The 20,937-nt window shown below is 36.1% G+C and overlaps 1 protein-coding gene across 1 annotated transcript in view; it reads right to left on the bottom strand.

Moving 5' to 3' along the window:
* The window catches only part of CPQ (carboxypeptidase Q), a 139,776-nt gene that overhangs the window by 79,070 nt on the left and 39,769 nt on the right, over positions 1–20,937 (bottom strand). The window contains exon 4 of the mRNA XM_039328893.1: positions 19,676–19,883. Within this exon, the coding sequence (XP_039184827.1) occupies positions 19,676–19,883 (208 nt within the window). The remainder of the gene's footprint in view (positions 1–19,675; positions 19,884–20,937) is intronic.

Here is a 20,937-nt window from a genome sequence, read left to right as displayed (position 1 = left end):
TAATTGTACACTGCTCGGAGTCATGTTCAGTAAAATGGGTGGCCATATAGAGCTAAATGAGTTAAATAAATAAATAAATAGAATTCCTAGGTATAATTTCATAACCATATGGAAGGCAAGCTAAATTTCTGCTGATCAGACAAAGACACTGCTTGGTGCTACACACAACACCACAGCAAGAGGAAAGTGTGACCTGCCAAAATAGAAAGTATCCAACTATCCATCAACTGTTCAGAAAAGGAATCAATTTGTTTCCTATGCAGGTTTGGTCCTGGTCACATAGGAAACCAAACTTCACAATATAGTTCTACAATCCATGGTACATAGTTTTCGCAGTAAACACTCTGAGCTCAGTAAACACCCTGAGCGCTAGAGGAATTTTACAAAATATATTACAAAAAAGTATATATTTATGAAAGAATCATGCTATATTAAGGAAGTATTTCAAGAAAATTGATTGGTTTTTTTTTTCATTTAAATTATAGTGCAAAGGAGGAAGAGTAAGCTCTCTTTCCCTACTAGTTCAATGCACAGACAGTAGATGAATTGCAATGATGTATTTCTGGTTTCTATTGCCCTATTTCTATTGATGTATTTCTGGTTTCTTGCCCCAGAAGGCAAAGGTCTTTCAAAAATATACACATCAGCAGTTTTTTTTAAAATGTCATTTAAATACATAATCAGTGCTAACTAATGGATCTGCAGTTAACTTCTTCAGCCAAACCCTTATTGCAGAAAATTAATTTTCAATATGGTAAAAAACTAACATCTTCCTTCCTTCCTTCCTTCCTTCCTTCCTTCCTTCCTTCCTTCCTTCCTTCCTCCCTTCCTCCCTCCTTCCCTCCCCTCCCCTCCCCTCCCCTTCTTCTCATGTTTTCTTTCTTTTTCTCATTGACACAGAACTGGAGAAACAGCGGTTACTATTTCATGATTTTTTTGTAGCCCACACAAAAGTATAACAAAATAATAATTTGGTTTTTTCCTCATTAATAGAGCAAAATGGTTGCCTGTTTGAAAAAATCTGAGTTTAAAGAATTTCCCTTTCATAACTGTTGTGAAAAAGACTAAAGGAACGCACTTTTTATATAACTATATCCAACAGCCTTTAGGATTGCAGCAGGTGAAGTGTAAAAGAAAAGATAATGCCATCCATTGTTGTTAATACAATGTGACAACTGTCAAGTTGCATTGCCTACAATGAAGTCACTATAAAATGATATACCGTAAATCAACATCACTGCCACTAAGTATGAAAACTTTTTCTGCCATTCTCTTTTCAGTAAAACAACACTTCATGCTTCAATATATTTGTGGAAAAATTACTGCCATGATGTCACTGACATCAGCTGCATTTGTTTATAATTTAAGCTCAGGATTTCTCAAATTTGCAGGAAAACTTTTTTTTGGACCCCAGATATCTCCTGCAAGATCCCCAAGCATATAGCTTTAACCTATTGTGCAACACACAGATGATTCCACATCCTATTTTCACTTCTGTTGGATCTGCTACAAGACACTCAGCATTCCCAATGACTGCCCTACCATTGTGCATGAAATTATCAGAGCTGTTCCAAGCTTTTTTTTCTTTATGGAGAACTTTGTAGCATTTGCCAAAACATTTTGCTGTCTATCCTGGTCAGGAAAATGCTTTGGCCAATGCTGCAAAAGAAGAAGTGAAAATGGAGATCTCTGTCCTACAACTTCTGGTTGCTGTACTTTCTTTTCATTACCTGCTGCCAAAGTGGCTAGACTATAGTACAAGATCTGAGTAAGGGGAAAAAATGGACCATAGTAAAAAAAAAAAAAAAAAGCATTAACTCTGTGGCTAACTCATGGTTATCTAGACTTCTGCATTTGGGTTGTGGTAGTAGCCTGAATAACAGTTTGCCCTTGATTCAGAACTAGTAGTAAGCAATCAAGAATAAGTCATACTTTGATGTGTGATTAACTAAGCAAAGTGAGAACTTACTTCATTAATCACAAATCCTCCATTCTCAATCCTTGAGATTCAATGGAGTTTAAATATAGCAATAGCAAGGCTTCCCTTGATAGGTTTATGTAGTTTTCCTGACAGATTGTGGAAATAGTTTGTCACTGCTTCCTTTGGCAATATTTTGGGACATTCCTTATGTTCCCTGGAGTTCTCCCATCCATGTGCTAACCTGCTTAGCTTCTGAGCCCAGACAAGGGAACCAAGTGCAACCAACCAGTGGGGGCACTGCTGGCTTATCAGTCATCAAAAGAGAAGGGGGAAATTAAGATGAAATTTGCACCTTCTGATTTATATACACTGTGCTATGCCATAGAGCTGTCCTGAAGTTAATAGGATTTGATGAGTGATGCAGTGCCATAACAACGCCTCTCGGTTTCCCCTCCTGTTTATTAGAAAAATACATCAAGGAATGCAGTTTTTCTTAAATTCACCACATTCCTTACTAAGTATTAGTTAGCAAGGTATATTTACTATTGGAAAGTGCAATAAAATTATCATTGTTCCTCCTTTTTCCTGTCTGTCACCACTTTAGATTAAAAAAGCATTGCAGCAAATATATTTTCTGTAGTGCTTCAAAATTATAATGTTCCTCTAACACAAAAGTGCACATGACTGTTTCTCAGAAGAAACTCACACTGTTCCTTCAAGAATGTCTTTTTATGGTAAACTAAAGTAAGTTCTAATCTCCATTATCAAGTACCTAGTACCGTGTTTCTCATATATGGTAATTTTAGGACTACTGCTTTAAATATGTTTATTTTGTTCATATATGCAACAAAACATAACTAGACAAAAGTTTCTTGCTATGTATGACATGTACATAGGAGTGAAAAGGCACATTTATCTTCCATGATGTATAAAATACCCTTTAGTGGTATTCAATGTAAAATGAATTTCTATTCCACATTAAATATAGTCTATATTAACAGAAACAAATGGACTACACTTTTTGTATCCTTCCCAATTATTTCAATGTAGAAAACAGATATTTGAATTTAAGTGACCTAATAAAAAGTACAACATTCTGTCTCCGAATGCCTTCTAAAGTTTTATAAGAAGCTAAAACGTAATTTTCTGTGCAGATTTATTGATGCCGATATGGGGTGGAAGGCAAAGAGCACATCAAAGGGAAACTGTAACAGACTGTATTTCAAATATAGTGCCAGTTACAATGAATATTTCCCTGGAGCAAATCTGGCATAGAGATGTGCTCAAAAAATATGAAACCAGACATAAGGGGAAATGGAAATTCATAACAAAAAAAAAAAACCCTCTCCAACTGAAGATCTGTGATGCAATCTTTTAGCAAGATCTTTTCTTCATCTCCTTCTGGGAGTGCCAGAGAAGCAAAGCAAAATGCAACAATATGTTTCTAGTATTGCTTCCTTTTTTTTTTTCACAGAAAGCTGCCTCCCAATTCCTAGTCTCAGTTCTTGAAAGGATCAAGAAGGGGAAAAGAATACTTCATGCTTCATATGTCACACATCAGAATTGCCAAGGATTTAGAATGATGAAATTCAAGATTTCATAAATTATTTTGTTGCCAAGAATTAAGACAATGTGAACATAGGAAACTGCTCTCTACAGTGCTAAAGTTTGGGCTTAAGGAGTGCGTATGTCTATCTGTCTATCCAGGGTATTTCCAAATGGTGTGTGTGTGGAGATCTGTTAGGAATACCTACTTTCCACAGATAAAATGCCATCATAACTTGCAAAAGCTAGAAAGTGTGGACCATTCTGATGCTTCAGTCAAACAAGGCATGGTCTTGCCTTACAGTGAATGCCATTGTCCAAACAACTAAGTTTCCTTCCTTTGTGCTTGAAGATTTGGCCTGGCTTTTAACTGGAGTAGAATCCCAAATTAAATAAAGCATGCCAGCCTTTTAAAATAGGGTAGAGACATGGAAACACCATGGTGACTAGAATAAAACCAAGGTGTCCCCCCCCTCCTCATGTAAGATGTTTATTCTCTTTTCCATCATTGCAGCCCTTGGCATCAATAAAATTGTTTTATGTGGCCCCAAGCTGCTCCTTCAATAGAGTTTCAAGCAAGAACTACAGAGACATACCAATATATATTCCCTAGGGAATATATATATATATATATATATATATATATATATATCGCGGGTATTTGTATGTATATAAAATGGAATGGCGACGTTTCGACGAAGGTCATATATCATATATATATATTGTTATATATATATATATATATATATATATATATCATATATATATATTAGGTCTTTGGTTGTTCGGGTTTTCTCCCGCGTAAAATTGGAAGTGTCTTGGCGACGTTTCGACGAAGTCCCATTCGTCATCTTCAGGCTGGTGTTTTAGCTTCGTGCTTTGAGCAGCACTTAGCTGCTAAGGAAGAAACAGCTAAAACCACACATTGCTGCTCAAAGCAAGAAGCTAAAAACACCAGCCTGAAGATGACGAATGGGACTTCGTCGAAACGTTGCCAAGACACTTCCAATTTTACGCGGGAGAAAACCCGAACAACCAAAGACCTATATACAAATACCCGCGAAAACCTCAGAATATATATATATATATATATATATATATATATATATATTACAAGCCTAGGTTCTGACACATCCTTCCTTTGGATTTATCTGTTGGCTGCCACACTACTGGAAAGTGGCAATTTGAATAGGTTCTAGTTTGTTTCTTGATGGATGTATTTCACGTCTTCTGGCAATCTTATTCTATTTTTCAATACCAGGATTTCAGTATAAATATAATATTGTAACTAAATGCAGAATACCACTTCTAGAATTATGCCAACATTTCTCAGAATCTTCTGAAACGTTCTGTTCTTTTTCTTGCCCTAGAAATAGAAAACTATTTTCCTGAATTATCTTCAAACAGTTTTCATCATTTAGTTGTTGCAGCCATCATTTCACAACTCTTTTCTTTGCCACTTTGCTGAATTCCTTGGGACAGACAGTGTCAAATTGCAGTTAATCTGTCATGTGAAACTGTTGCAGAATTTATTCTTTTGAATATAAATGATAGAACAAAGTGAGAACTTGGTTTGGAGGCTATGCTATGTGGGTAAAAGCAGCAAAGAGTTTATATTTCTCCACTATTATTGCATCTGATATCCAGTAGGGGTTTTTTGGGGGGAGGTCATCAATTTTTTTTGTCCTTCCTGCCACCTTTGGAATACAGTTGGTGGTATGAGACTGGGAAGATGGTCTCCAGACCAAAGGCCGAGTTTTCTTGATGTTCATGCATGGTAGCTCTCAGTTTCACCATCTGAGAATCTCTCCAGCGGGACTCCCAGGTTAAGTTACGTCCATAATCGCTGCTGTGTATCAACTATTATTTTAAATAAAATAATTCAACCACATCTCTATTTTACAACAGCTTCAGGTGTCTTAAGAATGCAATACACTTCTATTGTTCATTTCTCTGGAACCAATATTCCTGTTTTAAAGACCCCTATAATTGAACATGAAATTTTATATCTTCACTACTGCTGCCAAACCCTTTTGATATTATGTAAAACAGAATGGCAAAACAAATTGTATAATTTTTAAACTAAACAAAATGGGAAAATTATATTCATAATCAGCCTGCTATTTCTTTATAGGCTGCATCAGTATTGCTTAAACAGCCCTGTAACATAATATATGGAAATTGGGAAAAAGAAAAAGATGAATTGGACGGGGAAAAGATTTTAAATTAATTTGTGTGCATTCTGCTAATTATTAAGCCAGAGGCAAAACAGTAACTTGCTTGGATTCTTTTTTTTTTTCTTTTTGCCATTGGCCTCCCTAAAGGATAAACTAAAAAAAAAAAAAGCATTAAATTATAATGATACAGTTTGAGTACCACTTTTCATAGGGGTCTGGGAAATGTCACAATTTTAAATCCAGCTACATTCAATAAAGCTGTCAAAATATATCCAAGGAAATAGGCTTGAGAACACAAGCCTAGGGGGAGGAATTGCTGAAGAGAGATACCAGAATAGGAAATAACCATATAAGGCAATTGAAACAAGAATCAGTTTATTAAGAATAAATTGCGCTTTGCACTTTCAGGGCCCTGAAAACAAAATTCCTTTAAACAGAGAAAGTCAACAATGACCATTGAGATGCTGCTGAACTACAGTTCTTAAAACCACCAACCACTGTCCATGCTAATGGAATAGATGAGAGCTGATAGTGTCTCTTCCTTGCTTGCAAAGTGAAAGTCAGAGTGTGAGGCTTTTGTGGGGTCAAAGATAGTTGAAATGCATGAACTGTTTACAATTAAAGTCTTCCCACATGATAAAAATCAATGGTAGAGCCTGTAGCACTTACACAATGTCCACATTTCATCCATAAAGCAGTTGTAGTTCATTAACATGATTCCACTGTTGTCAACCTCACACTTCCAGGAACTTCTTTTAGGTGCGTCATCTGAAACAGTTCCCTTTGTTGGTTCCTGCTAAGCAAATTGTGTTACCATTTTAATTCTACATTAACTATAAAGTATGACTCACAGCATTATTCAGATAATAATGCTCAGTTTTCACTAAGTTTTTATTCTAAAGTCATTCCCTGCCATGAACCCAGAATGCATAAAGCCTGGGAGAATGAGGCCACGTGTTCTGCCAGAGAATAATTTAGAAACTTTTTAAGGCAAGGATAACTGGCTGTTGCTGCTCAGTTACAAGAATTTAGTTATCAAGCACAGGAAATCAGGAACTGTTCAAAAGAATACAGGTTTATTGCATGTTAACACTCTCTACAATAATCTCAACTACTAATGGTCAAATTAATTTGCCAGTAAATAAGAGCCAGTGGAATTCAAGGTCAGCTGGAGTTAGATCTCTTGTGGGCACATAGGGACTCAAGACTGATGACACGCTTGACCCCTCCCTTGCGCTCAGACTGGTCATCTCTTACATCAGTTACTTTTACATAACAAGATATCCCAAGAAAATACATTCCTTTCTTGCAGTGCAATACCATTATGGGGAAAGGAACATTCTTCTCCATCTGAGCTTCATTGGCTGTACAGATAAAGCATTAGAGGGCATTGGAGGTCTGGGGTTTTACATGCTTGGGTTGCTAGTGGCATTTCCTACCCATTCAGTGATTTTTCAGTCTAAGCAAGTGTTGTTTGTCTAACTAAGCATTTCTGATCTTTTGCAATGGTTAATTAAATCTATCACAGTATACTGAAAATGCTCAATTATTCTCATCCTAATATAATGCATCACAATTAGGAATATTTCATTGCGTGACTTCGCTATGATCTGGGCCCCTGAATAGACTGTGAAAAATTACACCAAAACATTAACAGTAATTATTTTAAGTGCTTGACTAAATATGCGTTGTACGAGGAATTGGAATTCATTTTTTTTTTATAAAGCTCACATTCACTATGGTAAGATAACAAAACTTTCTTCAAGCGGAAGGTCTCACTTGGCTTCTGAAAAGCATGCCAGGAGCTGCATCCAAGAAGGAAGCAGAATCAAGCAAAGAAATGGACAGCAACAAGGCAACAGTTAATTGAACTATCCTCTATGATATATACTTGTTTTTCCTTTCTGTTTCCATAAACATTACAATTTGATGGAAACTTTTGGAGAGGAGCTAAAGTTTTACCTAAAAGTCTTTGACTATCCAGATTCAGCTGAGTTTTGCATCATGGTCCTTTGGGATGACTTGCTAACATGGACACAGCCAAAGGCAAAACTAGTCATTTTTTTTCTTTTTTACTTTCCCTGAATTATTTTGCTCTCTTACTTCTTCTTCTTCTTTCCCCCTATCCCTAGCAGCCAACCAGAGCAGAAGCATCTATGAGAGTCACAGGTTCTTTAAGGCACTTTTATTGTGTTGTAAAAGCAAGTCATATATAAACCTGTATTTCTGCACTTGAGCATTTCCCAATTCAATGCCTTCAGACATGTTAGACCAACTTCTATACTTCTAATGTCTAGAACAACATTCCCAAAAAATAGTGAATATTAAACCCGAAGGGTTAATGGGACTATCCATTGTTGTTATTTGTACTACTTAATACAGTAGCATTTATGAAAATATTTTAATATAATAAATGTTTTGGGGTTGATTACAATATGAAACTTCATGAAGGGCTCAATTTGTTGAAGAGTCAATGAGCTCTAGAGATTATGATAGTTGATGTCCAATACATCCGAGGGATATCAGGTTGAAGAAAAATCTGCTATTTATACCAACCTGGATATATTATCTCATTGAAGCTAACAAGATTCATTTCAAAATAGATGTATACAAGGTTGGCTACTTTATCCTTTTAGCCAAATGCAATCAACATGACATTTCTGGTGTATATTTTTACTCCGAAAAATCATATTTCAGATTAACATGAACTATAATTTTCCCTTTTCATTACAGGTGGTCCTTGAATTACAACTATTTCTTCAGTGACTGTTCAAAGTTACAACAACACTGACTTAGGATCATTTTTCACAATTACAACCATTGCAGCATCTGATCAGAATTTGGATGCTTGGCAACTTGCATGTATTTATAACAGCTGCAATGTCTTGAGGTCATGCGATCACATTTGGACAAGCAAAATCGATGGGGAAGCCAGATTCACTTAACAATCGCATTATTAACTTAACAACTGCAGTAATTCACTTAACAAGTATGATAAGAAAGGTGTTAAAATAGGGCAAAACTCTCTTAATAACTGTCTTGCTTAGGAACAGGAATTTTGGGCTCCATTGTGGTCGTAAGTCGACAACTACCTGTGGGCTTCCAACTTCTCTTATTTTTAGTTTTAATTTTTTTTGAGCTGATTCATTTGAGACATTTTCTTGATTAACATCACTGAATTCAAATCAGCGATATCATATATGAATTTAATTCTTAAATTATCTGTCTTCTTTGGATAAATAAGCAAACAAGTTTCAAAATGTGAATTTTGAATAAACTAATAATATTGAATGTTTAGGTGCAATCAAAATAAACTAAGAACTTTTCTATTAATTGAATATGCCCTGGCTGTCAATCAGCTAATATAGGAGCAGATTTCTACTTCCATTTAGAAATACTTGAGCAATACACTACAATTTCCTATGTGAATGAACATAGTCACAACCTATCAGAATAAATGTGCTGACTGAAACAGAGCTACCAGACCACGCTGGATAACTATCCTTTTCCTTCTTTTTGCCACATTTTTATTTTATTTTATTCAAAACGATTAAAATACAAAAAAAAAAAAATCAAAGTTGAACAAGAAAATTAAAAATATGAATTGGAAGGACAAAAAACAAAAACACATTTATCCTTCCTAGTTGAAAACTGACAAATATATTGCAACAATTATTATTTTTTTTTGCCCCCATGCAAAACGGGTCTAAAATTTATAAACTTTTATATCTATTTGCAACAACTTGACCTGTTCAATAGGTATTGAACATTTAGTTTGAGAAGGAGAATGTGCACTTTTGGACAGGATTTCTCAAATGCAAAATTAAAATTCATGTAGAAATAAAAATCCGACATCGACTTATCTTCCCAGTAGACCTCACATTTTAAAGACTAGTCCAGGGGTAGGCAATCTTGGCTCTTTTATGACTCGTGGACTTCAACTCCCAGAATTCCTGAGCCAGCCATGCTGAGGGGAAAGGGAGAGGTTTCCAAGCTGAGCCATGCTGGCTCAGGAATTCTGGGAGCTGAAGTCCACGAGTCATAAAAGAGCCAAGTTTGCCTACCCCTGGACTAGCCCAAGAGACACAAAAATAAACTCTTGCAGGAGATGGGCAGCAAATAAATTAAAAACAAACAAACAGAGAAAGAAAGAAAGAAAGAAAGAAAGAAAGAAAGAAAGAAAGAAAGAAAGAAAGAAAGAAAGAAAGAAAGAAAGAAAAAGAGAAAGAAAGAAAGAAAGAAAGACAATGAATAAGAAGTAATTTTTAATTATTTCACAGATAAACAAAACAATGACATGCTCTTCTAAAAGAGTTTCGTTTAAGTTCTTTGCACCTTGGTTGGAATCTAATGTTGTGGGCCATAAGGGTACCTTGCTTGACATACAAAGGAAATACAAAGTTCCAAAATCTCAGATGCTTCTCATCCCTCAGCAAGATGCCCTCCAAAAAAAAAAAAAAAAAGGATTTTGCCAAGAAATGTATTACCTTTAGAGGTTTTTTTTCCTCTCTTGGTCTTTCCCTAATGCTGACATTATAGACAAATGTCTGAATCCTAATCAAAGACAGAATTATAAACAGATCTATCTGAGTTCTCTTGATTCCAATGGTTTTACTTCTGAATAAATATGTATAGGACTATACAGTACTGTAAGCACACTCATGCATGTAGTATTCAAAGGACCCTTGAAATTGTGTTAAATTACAGCCTGGGAATGTAAACTCTGAGCAGCCTACACTTGATTCAACAAGGCAATACAAAGCCACAAACAAAGTAGACACATACTGTATTATAAATCTGCTTTCAGGTTTTCTTTTTATATTTCCAGAGAAAAAGTGTTGCCCATTTTGAAGTATCAACTGGGAATGCATGTGTGGGTGGAAACATCCTTAGAGCAAACAGCCACAGTATTACTGCTAAATTAAAGAAACATCTGAACAGTAATCCTACATCAATGGAAAAATTGGAAACTTCCAAGCACTTTACTGTTTTTTTCCCACAGAGAAACTATGACAACTGAAAGTAGTCAGTCTTACTGTGGTAATAAAACTGTATTTTTATCCATATGAGCTGTAATTATTCTTTTAATTATAACATTCCCATATGAATGAAATACAACATACCTGGTTATTTCCATAAAATAATACACCAGTGCAAATATTGTAATAATAGCAACAAGGCTACCTAATTTAACTTTCAGTTTCTTCTATAGAAATGGTTTTCTACCCTCAACATACCTTTTCTCAAACCTTAAGCTATTGCTTCTGGAATGGAAATTTTCTGAATACTGTACTCAGTGGTTTTCTGGCAAGCATGGACACAGACTCAGTTTATACACTACTAAGAGAATGTCCCAAAGATGCTTTTTCAAAAAGCAACCGGACTTTGTTTTTCCTTGAAGACATTTTGTTTCTCATTCAAGAAGCTTCTTCAGTTCTGAAGAATGAACTGATGAACTGAAGAAGCTTCTTGGATGAGAAGTGAAAGATCTTCAAAGTAAAACAAAATCCACTTGCCTTTTAAAAAACACTTTTGGGACAATCATGATCTGGATGACTGAGAATCTCTATTGACATTTGCTAAGTGAATGGTTGCAAAACAAAAACAAAAAAATAACGGGGTGGGTGGGTGGACTTAAATGAGTAATCCCCACATCATTCTCCATATGAGCTTCATTGGCTGTACAAATAAAGCATTGGAAGGCATTGAAAGGTTGGGGCTTTGCATCTTGGGTTGCAAAAAGCTATGCAAAAGTGACAAAATGTATGAAGAAGTGTTTTGAACTGCAAATAGCCCTATTCTCCCAGATTTGAAAATACTGGAGGCTGTGCAGGTTTGGATAAGGAGGAGCTATCTCTGAGTTAATCCTACCAAGACCAAGTTTGGATGAGGCAAAACTGTCTCTTTGCCATCCTACCAAGACCGAATGGCTATGGGTGTGGGTGTTTGAAAATATTTCATCTTTGACTTGGATGGTGTAGCCCTTTCCATTTCAAAGTTGCTATGGAATCTGTGTCTTTCTAGACTCACAGTTCCTATTGAAAGCAGGTATTCACTGTGGCTAAGAGGGCCTTTGGAAAACTACATCTGATATGCCAGTTATGCCATTTCCTAGATGGGGATGAGGTGGGGGGGGGTTCAACATGATCTAGTCACTTCACTAGTGTTGTCTCTATGGGGCTGCCCTTGAAGATCACCTGGAAGCCTCAAATGGTTCAGAATGTGGAAGCACAAGCAGTAATGGGCATGCTGCAGTATATCCATGTGATACCTGAACTTCAGGAACTGCACTAGTTGCCGGTTTACTTCTGGGTGCAATTTAGTGCTGGTTGTTACCTATAAAGCCCTACATGACATGGAGTCTGGTTAAGGTTGGCTCCTCCTTGGGTTCCTTCAATTGAACAATATAATTTATTGTGCCTGCTCTGCAACAGAACATGCTCTCTAGAATGAAGTTCTCCCTGAATTATGGGTGGCCCCTCATTTTTCTGTTCTATAGAAGAGCCATGAAGACAGGTCTTCAGCAAGGAAGAATGAGACACCTTGCTTTGTGCTTGCCATCTTTTATCTTTATGTTGTATTGATTTTATTGTAATGTCTATGGAGATTCTCAGTCATCCAGGTCATCCAGTTGCCTCTTGAAAAAGCACCTTTGGGATTTTATTGTAATGTTTTTTGTTTGAAAAAAAGTTGCATGCAATTAAGGAACTTGAGAGGGCATTTCAGAATGGTTGAAAGTCAAGCAAGTTCAAAGTTTAATCAACATCATTATCCTTCCTACCTTCTACATTGTATGCATAAATTTGCCCTATATATTGGGAAAAAGCAAAAACTATGTCTCTATGTGGGTGTGGGTGTGTATACACACATGATCTTCAGTGTTCATTTTTGTTTTGGAATTTGGAAAGGCAAAAACAGATTCCAAGAATGGATTAGTCTAGTCTGAAAAGAAAAAGAAATCCGCTTCCACCTTCTGTGTCCAAAATTCCCAGTCAAATCATAACTGACTTAGAAAAGAACTTAGTGTACCACATCTTAGCAACTTTATACTTCACATCATTTCATAAATTTCTTAATGTTAAAATGTATTCAGGCAACAATATGGCTGGGAAGGAAATATATTTATCACTATTTTTTTTAAAGCTACATATGGCACCAGCTAGGAAGTTCCCTGCTTCCCGACTGACAGGGATTATATTTCCAAAAGTTTACAGAATTTGGCAAACTAATCTGGGGAATCTGTGTCTGCTTTGCTTTGTCCCACACCTCTGGCCATTTTAGTTGGGGATTCTGGAAGTGCAGTTGAGCAATATCTGAAATGCTACAATTTCTCTGCCTATGTTCTGTTTGGCTATTCTGTGAAAGGAGTTACACTACATATAAAGTAGCAGGCATCCTCAATAAATAACTTGATTGTATTTGGTCTGAAAGTACAAACTCTCAAAACCATAGGGTAAACATACAACGGTTTATTCATTCAACACTTCTCTAATTTCAAACATTTTGAACTCAAGCTGTCAATATATTCCTGTGTGTTTATTTAATAGTCTACATACATAGCCTTTGAAGAGTTTCTAGAAATGTCAGATGGTCCAAAATACAATACCAAATGTGTTAGTGTATTAGTTCTCTTCTGCTCATGGAATCACGTGACTGCGGATACTGAAGAAGTTTCTTGGATAAGAAGTGAAACATCTTCAAACAAAACAAAGGAAGTCCAGTTGCCTTTTGAAAAAGCATCTTTGGGACAACCATGTCCTGGATGACTGAGAATCTCCATAGACAGTTACTGCAGATAGTTGAACTAGTTCCCAATTTTTTCCCCAGACATGAGAAGTTCTGCCTTAAATGGCTGGGTTCGGCAATGCCTTAAGCCTAGGGAGTATGTCTTCCTGTGTCATCCTGCCCATTTTCTGTCACGGAAGAATGATTCAGAAAATTTCTCAGTAGCAACATCAATGCCAGCCCACATAAAAAATGCCTGGCCATCACTCTAGTTAAAATTTCCTAATTGTCAAAATGCATTTTATTCTGGCAGGCTTTTGCATGTCACAGATTATCTTTTATTAATTTGTTTTTAACAACTGAGCCCATTATCTTGGTTTTATACTGTTGGTTTTACAAAACTTAATATTATTAATGTTATGTATTCCCTAGCTGGTATGTTAGATGATGATGATGATACTAACAACAACAACATAAAATATCTACACAGACCTATAGATGTATCAGCCTGGATGAGATTATAACTAATGAATAATTTTCAATTATAATAGTTGAAGAATGAATATATGTCTTGAGATTATAGAGCAAATGTTTTGCAGTGTTTGATTCTCAGAACTGGGGTTTATTCTACTTCTAGTTAGCTAGTGGTAGTTATTCTAATTGAAGTTAGCTTAAAGCCCAAAATGTTATGTTGTGTTCATTGGAATGTATGTGTATATGTATTGGAGACTGGCAATGTAGTGCTTAAAAGCATCATTAGCAGTCCCTCCAGTTGTATAACAGGAAGCACTTTGAAGCAAAAATGGGAAGTAAAAATGATGTAGTGCTAATGCAAGTCTAGGAATAAATAGAGAGTCTTGGAAAATGTAAGAGAAATTCCCCACTTATAAAGGTAAAGTCTATTTCAGTGTTTTTCAAACTTGATGACTTTAAAATAGTCTCTGGGAGTTGAAGTCCACCCACTTTAAAGTTGCCAAGTTTGAAAACGCAGTTCAATTTGAGGTCTTCGAAATGTTTCTTCCCATGTTTCTGCCACCTGTGCTGAGATGCATTTATCAAATAAATTATCCATGGATTCACTTTCTGTCTATTGAGTACTGATGGCCACTGTCCCTTCCATTCTTTTTGCAGTCTCTCACAATCTCTCACTTGCAAGCTTTATTCCAAAATTCTAAAATAATCATCTGGAATCTTGTGAGAATTTAATAATCTCATGCCCAATTTCTTAAATGGGAATGTCACACATATGGCTCCTTTTTAATTAGAAAAATATTTAAAAAGCATACTCTGTCACCTGTGAGCATTTATATTCTAAAAGGTGGTTAGAAATCATACAGTCGACATACATTCATGTTGACTTTCACAATGGAAAATATTTTGATAAAGTTTCCCTGCTTGATAGTTGAAATATGACATAAATAACCATACTAAGTGGGTTTCTTCATATATAAGGCTGTGAATTATAGTCAGATAAATTTAATGCATATCAGTTTTACTTATGAAGTTATATCATGTTAAGGAAAATTCTCTTATTATGAAAATGGCAAATTACACAGCAAATCAGCTTGTATCACTGTGCTGGCAGTTTAAACTTGAAGTGGCCTAGTAGTGAAGACACTAGCCTCCCACTCAGAAGGTTGAGAGTTCAATCCTAGATAGCAGCAGATGTTTCTCTCTAAGGACACAAAGAAAAAATATCTGCTGTGAACTCCATATAGGCATCAGGAAGGGCATCCATCCAGTTGCCCTGATTCTATCCTGAATCAGGGACTACAGCAGGGGTGTCAAACTGCTGGTCTGCAGGCCAGATGCGTCAGGAGGAAATCACGCCCACCCCATTGCTGGCAATGGAGAAAAAGTTTCGATATGACGTCATGTGATGTCACGAGTTTGACATGTCTGGACTACAGGGTCATAATAAGAAAAAAAATGGTAGCCTAGATCTCTCTCTCTTTTTCTCTCTCTTTCTTTCGCTTCCCCTCTCCCCATATATTTTGGGAAAAGTTCAAAGGCCATTGCTGATCTAGTACAAACAGGGCTCCAGATGTGACTCAGTGCTTCCTAGCTGAGTCCAGCAATCCCAGGGAAAGAAGAGCTAGGAACTCATGACTAAACCCTGGCTTGGTTTTTAGAAAATCCCAAAGCTTCCATGTACACATTCTTGCCATTTTTAACATGTATTTTTCAACATTTACAACAACAGCGTTTCAACAATCTAAATCATACAGTATATATGGCAACAGAAAAAGGATAAAGAAATGGGATGAGGTTTTTCTGGTGAGTTCATTACATGGAGTGGTTCCTTTTGGCTGCATAAGTTTTAAATGGGAATGATGTCATCTCAGAAGTGGCTGAAATACTGCTAAAATGTTTCATTTAAAAAAAACAAATAAGGGAGTGAAAATATACACGGAACTTACATTTCAAGGAGATTTTAAATCATAGTACTGAACTTGAAAGCCATGCTCTAAATAGTTTCAGTGGTTTGATCTGTTCCTGCCTGAAGCAGGAATGCTAGCAAATAGTCTGAGTGAAATCTGTCCTCCTTTACGAGAAGCAGAAGTCTAGACAGTCTGGATTTCTGTGAGAACAAGACACAAATCTTCTTGTACTGCTACACATTCCACCTTTTTACGATGTGTATTTTTTCATTACAACATGGACTCTGTTTACGAAATCAAGCTGTAAAAGATTCAAGATATTACGTGCCCTGACCCTAAATAAATCTGGATCCTGAAATTGTTGTTGGAGGAGGTAACTCTAATCATGGATTTTTGGTAATATAATATATAAAATACTACATCTTTCCCTATTTTCTAACCATGGATTGTTTTTCTAGGCTAATGTCCTACTCTGCCTTCAGATGATGGGGAAAAAGAAAGCTAATGACTCTGGACTGCTAGAAATAAAATCCTTGCATCCAAAGGTAGTTTGTAAAACACATTGAGAAATAGGGTAATAAAAAAAAAACACCAAGAGACACTTGATTTACACTAAGCCATATCATGGTCTGTTTGGTTTTGGTTTAATGTCATGTGAAGTCATTTGCTGTGGTTTCTAAATTATGATTTATGGCTTTATCCCTGCTAACTGTAGGTTCCCCTCAAGATTCAAATGACCCCCTCCATCCAACTGAGATTTCAGGGGATCTTGAAAATGTGGGTTTTTACCCAAGCCTTTGGTGAAGACAATTGATACCCCTTTTCTTCCTTTCCCTTATTCCCAGTTTTGCTTTCTCTGCCATCTTTGTTTCCTTGTTTTGTGTTTCTTGAATGGTGCTTTTAAATGGTTTTAACAATTTACAACCCACCCAGACTTTCTGGGAGTCAGGTGGCATATACATTTAATAAATAATGGCCATCAAATCATCCAGATGGTTAGACTGGATTTTCCATTTTTATCCACTTATTGAGGCCTTCCCAAGGATCTGTCAGAGATGGTTGTTTGTTGGGGTTAAAGATATCGCTGCAGGATGTACACTGTTCCAATCACAGCTGCCTTTATTAACATTCAATAAAGTGTGGTATTTATAAATGTTATACAGTTCTTTTAATAAGGAAAAATGTAAAAGAAGGGAAAATTATAAGGACAAGGAAAAAAAGTTGAAATAATAAAAACATCATGTAACATATAGGAAATCACTACCACAAGAATAGTTTTCATCAATCTTTTGCGTTACATTAGTGCAGTGTCAGTTCAGAAACAAAAAGAGAACTCATATTGGGAGTCCAAGATTTTAATTCCACAGTTGCACCTTCTTTCCAAATTGAAATCTTTCCGCTGCTCCCAATCCCTGCTAAAGTTGGTTTATTCATTGAGCCATGTTTATGCAAGGCATAGCTTAGTATATTGTGTGAAGGCATTGAACAGAGCAGGGATCTTCAAACTTGGCCCTTTTATGATTTGTGGACTTCAATGCCCAGAATTTCTCAGCCAGCATGCCAAGTTTGAAGACCACTGGAACAGAGTAATTCTTTCTGCATCAGAGTTTGCTTCTCACCAGTGATGTTATGGTTAATTAGTGTCCTATGGTTGAGGGAGTGAAAAAGAGAATGCCACCATCAACCTTCTTATGGAGCTAATTCCACCAGGTTTAATTTCTCCTGAACTGGTCATCTTGCTCTTTTAGTTTGCTCGAAGGAAAGCTTAAAATCCTTTCTGGAATCTATTGTTATTTTCATTTCCTTATAATATTTTTTGTACTGTGTATTCTTAGATTCAAAACCTGAAGACAAAGATTGCTTCTCCTTATTGACCTGAAAACTACACTAGGAGTATTTCAAGATGAAAGACAGATTATAATTGCCCTAAATCCAATTTCCAGGCCACATGCAGCCTCAAATATGTATTTGACATCTCAGTACCTGCATTAGAATTTTTAATGCAGCAGAAGAAAATTATTAAATACAGTATATTATTAGCTCCATTTAATTAAATTAATTCAAACTGAATTTGTTTGTGGTCCATCCAACTTGTTGGCCTTGCCTGGCTTATTTTCTGGAGCGACACACCATTTAAAAGCCAAATGCTTTTCTCATTCTGAAACGAATTGTACAGCCCTGATGATCTATATTTCAGAGCTGAATCATCCCATGCATGCCAGATATTCAACTTGTGCAGTCTTTACTGTAATAAAATGATTACAAATATAAAAGTTCTTTTTCAAAGCAATGAAACCTAACTAAAAAATCATGAATAAAGTAATTGCCAATCTAAATCTTTGAAGATAAATCCAAAACAACTGGCATATCAATTAATACCTCTTAAACTATGTTGACTAAGTTAATGGTCTTCTTCAAATGCAGCTCTTCTAATGACTTCACAGACAAATCTTGGCAATAATACAGAAGGGCTTTCCCACTGTCTGCTTCTAGGATATTTATTGACATGTAACCTAGATTCTCAGGATGGGTCTCCTCCAAGAACTAGCCAGACCTAGCTCTGCTTAGCTTCCAAGATTAGATAAGATCAGGCACATGTTGCCACTGCTATGTTGAAGTACAGCAATATGAAGAACCAGATGGCCCTTGAGAGAATACTTACTGTTTAGTATCATGTGGCTTTATTAATTATTAATGACATTTGGAAAATCTACCCTTTCCTGGGTTTAAAAAGATTCACTAAAGTTCAATATTTAGGTAGTTAAAAAGTAACAAAGTTATTGCTAGGTAAAATTAAAAGAAGATAGGAGTAGTCTAATAGGCTTAGCTATTGTTGCAAAATTCAAATTAGCTGGAAGCTAATTTTAGAAAGATTTTAAAGCAACTGTAGTTAACTTCCCAGTTTCTGTAATGAAACAAAAATGCATGAAATTTTTGCAAGACTGAGAATATGTGACATGTCCCATATTTTAAACTAAATCATAACAATCATTTTTGTTGGTACATATGCATAATCATATATGGCAATATGACTCTTTCTTTGTGATAAAAAGGTAAAACACCAAGTTTATGAATCTTCTCTCAAATATTTAACATACAGATCCAGTCCAGTTGGACTATAATTCCCAACTTGAACTGATTACTAGTAATTCCAATGGTTACATTCCACTAACATGTGTAGAGTGCTTATATTGCAAAATAACAGAACAGAATAACAAAACTGAATGGGACCTTGGAGATATTCTAGTCCAACCCGTGGCTCAGGCAGGAAACCTTATATACCATTTCAGACAAATGGTTGTCCAATTTCTTCTTAAAAGCTTCCAATGTTGGAGCATCCACAACTTCTGGAGGCAAATCATTCCACTCATTAACTGTTCTGTCAGGAAATTTCCTCTTAGTTCTAGGTTGCTTCTCTCCTTGATTAGTTTCCATCCATTGCTTCTTGTCCTGCCTTCAGGTGTTTTGGAGAATAGGTGGACTCCCTCTTCTTTGTGGCAACCCCTGAGATATTGGAACAGTGCTATCATGTCACCCTAATCTTTCTTCTCACTAAACTATACATATCCAATTCCTGAAATTGTTCTTTATGTTTTTGCCTCCTGTCCCCCTAATCAACTTTATTGCTCTTGTCTATACTCTTTCTAGAGGTCTCCAAAAATGGATGTTCCTCTTATTTTCTTTTTCTTCTCTTAAATGGTCTAGTCTAGTCTAGAGATCTACTGATTGTTAGATCTGAGGATGAAGACACTGAAGGAAAAAAATCACTCTATGGAATTAACTTGCCACGGCAAAGCAATTTTGTTTTTCTAATTTTTAACACCAGACTTCAGTTCATTCCAATGATTTTGAAAGCAGAAGGATGATCATTCTCAGAGAATTTTCAGTTTGTTCCCCAAGCATGAAATTTACAAAATGTCACTCACCTGTTCAGGGTATTTACTGCCTGTTATTTCAGCAACTGTGTTAAAGGAATCAGCATCAGCATATGTTTTGGCTCCCATTTTCAGAGTTACAACTATCTTAGTACCCCGGGAGAACAATCGGGCCATCAGTTCTGCATCTTCAATGGAAATACAGGCGGTAGGAATCTTAGGCACATCTGAGTCATATGCTTGCATTCCAGTATGTGGACTGTTAAAAAACAAACAGTAAGCATGTTACCTTTGGGTTCATATTTTGAAGGAAGATCATCTGAAGTTTTTAGACCAATGTGACACCTGATGCATGACAATCTTGGTTTACTTTTTGTGGGATACATTGTTGCGCAAATCCAACCATGTATTAATTTATTCAATATATTTTATAAAGGCAACAATGAATTAATTTGGTACCCAAATTAGGTGTGTTTTGTCAACATAACCTTATGGTTTGTTGGTTTATTAATATTTGAGTTTGTTGAAAGAGTATTTGCGGTGCACCGATTAAAACTAAATGCATTTAAAGTTGAATAGATTGATCCTTTGATAGCAAATGTGAATGAATAGACCCCTTAACTGTTGCTACCAATTAAAATGAATCAGTATTCTTGGGAACAGTTTTACCATTACAAGGTCATCAGGTTCCTTAAAGAAAGCATTAATATCACCATACAAGCTGCCCATCCAGAGTTTAATTTCTGGATGCCTTTCAGAATAGGCTCAATTAGCAGCAGAAATCAATGTACAATGAAGCCAGCAGCAGAAGCTGTGATCCCCTATAAGGACCTTGTGATGTCTTGCCAACAAGGACAGATAGAGAAACAGGAAACTCCTGGCCCCTGGACAGCTAGTAGTTGCACTACACCCATAGAGTAATGCAGATTTCTCAATCTACTGATCTCCAGATATATTGAGTCTATAACTTTGAAAACCTGATTTTGGAAACCTCATAGTATGCTACCCAACCCAGTCCATCCAAAACTGTTTCTGATTGCTTTTAATTAGAACATGGGTTTAGGCATATATTTCTATAGTGAACGGGACAGCAGATGCAGAGCTATAATCTTTCCTGAAAAAAATATATTAAAAAATTGGGTCCACCACTAGTTGTTCTCAAGGGGAAAACTCTAACTCTATTGCAGTCCAGGTCTGGCAGCCCTCATTTAAAACATTTTAAAAGTATTATTTAAAGATGGAAATAATAAATAAATAACTTTATGGAAATTGAAATTCATTATAACTTGGGGAAATCACAGGCTGGCAGAAAA

Source organism: Crotalus tigris, unplaced genomic scaffold, assembly GCF_016545835.1.
Source record: "Crotalus tigris isolate CLP2741 ecotype Arizona unplaced genomic scaffold, ASM1654583v1 scf7180000024384.25900115:4084858, whole genome shotgun sequence".
In the NCBI taxonomy this organism is placed as follows: Eukaryota; Metazoa; Chordata; class Lepidosauria; order Squamata; family Viperidae; genus Crotalus; species Crotalus tigris.
The sequence above is the reverse complement of the archived record's forward strand: the minus strand, read 5'-3'. Positions and strand labels throughout refer to the sequence as shown.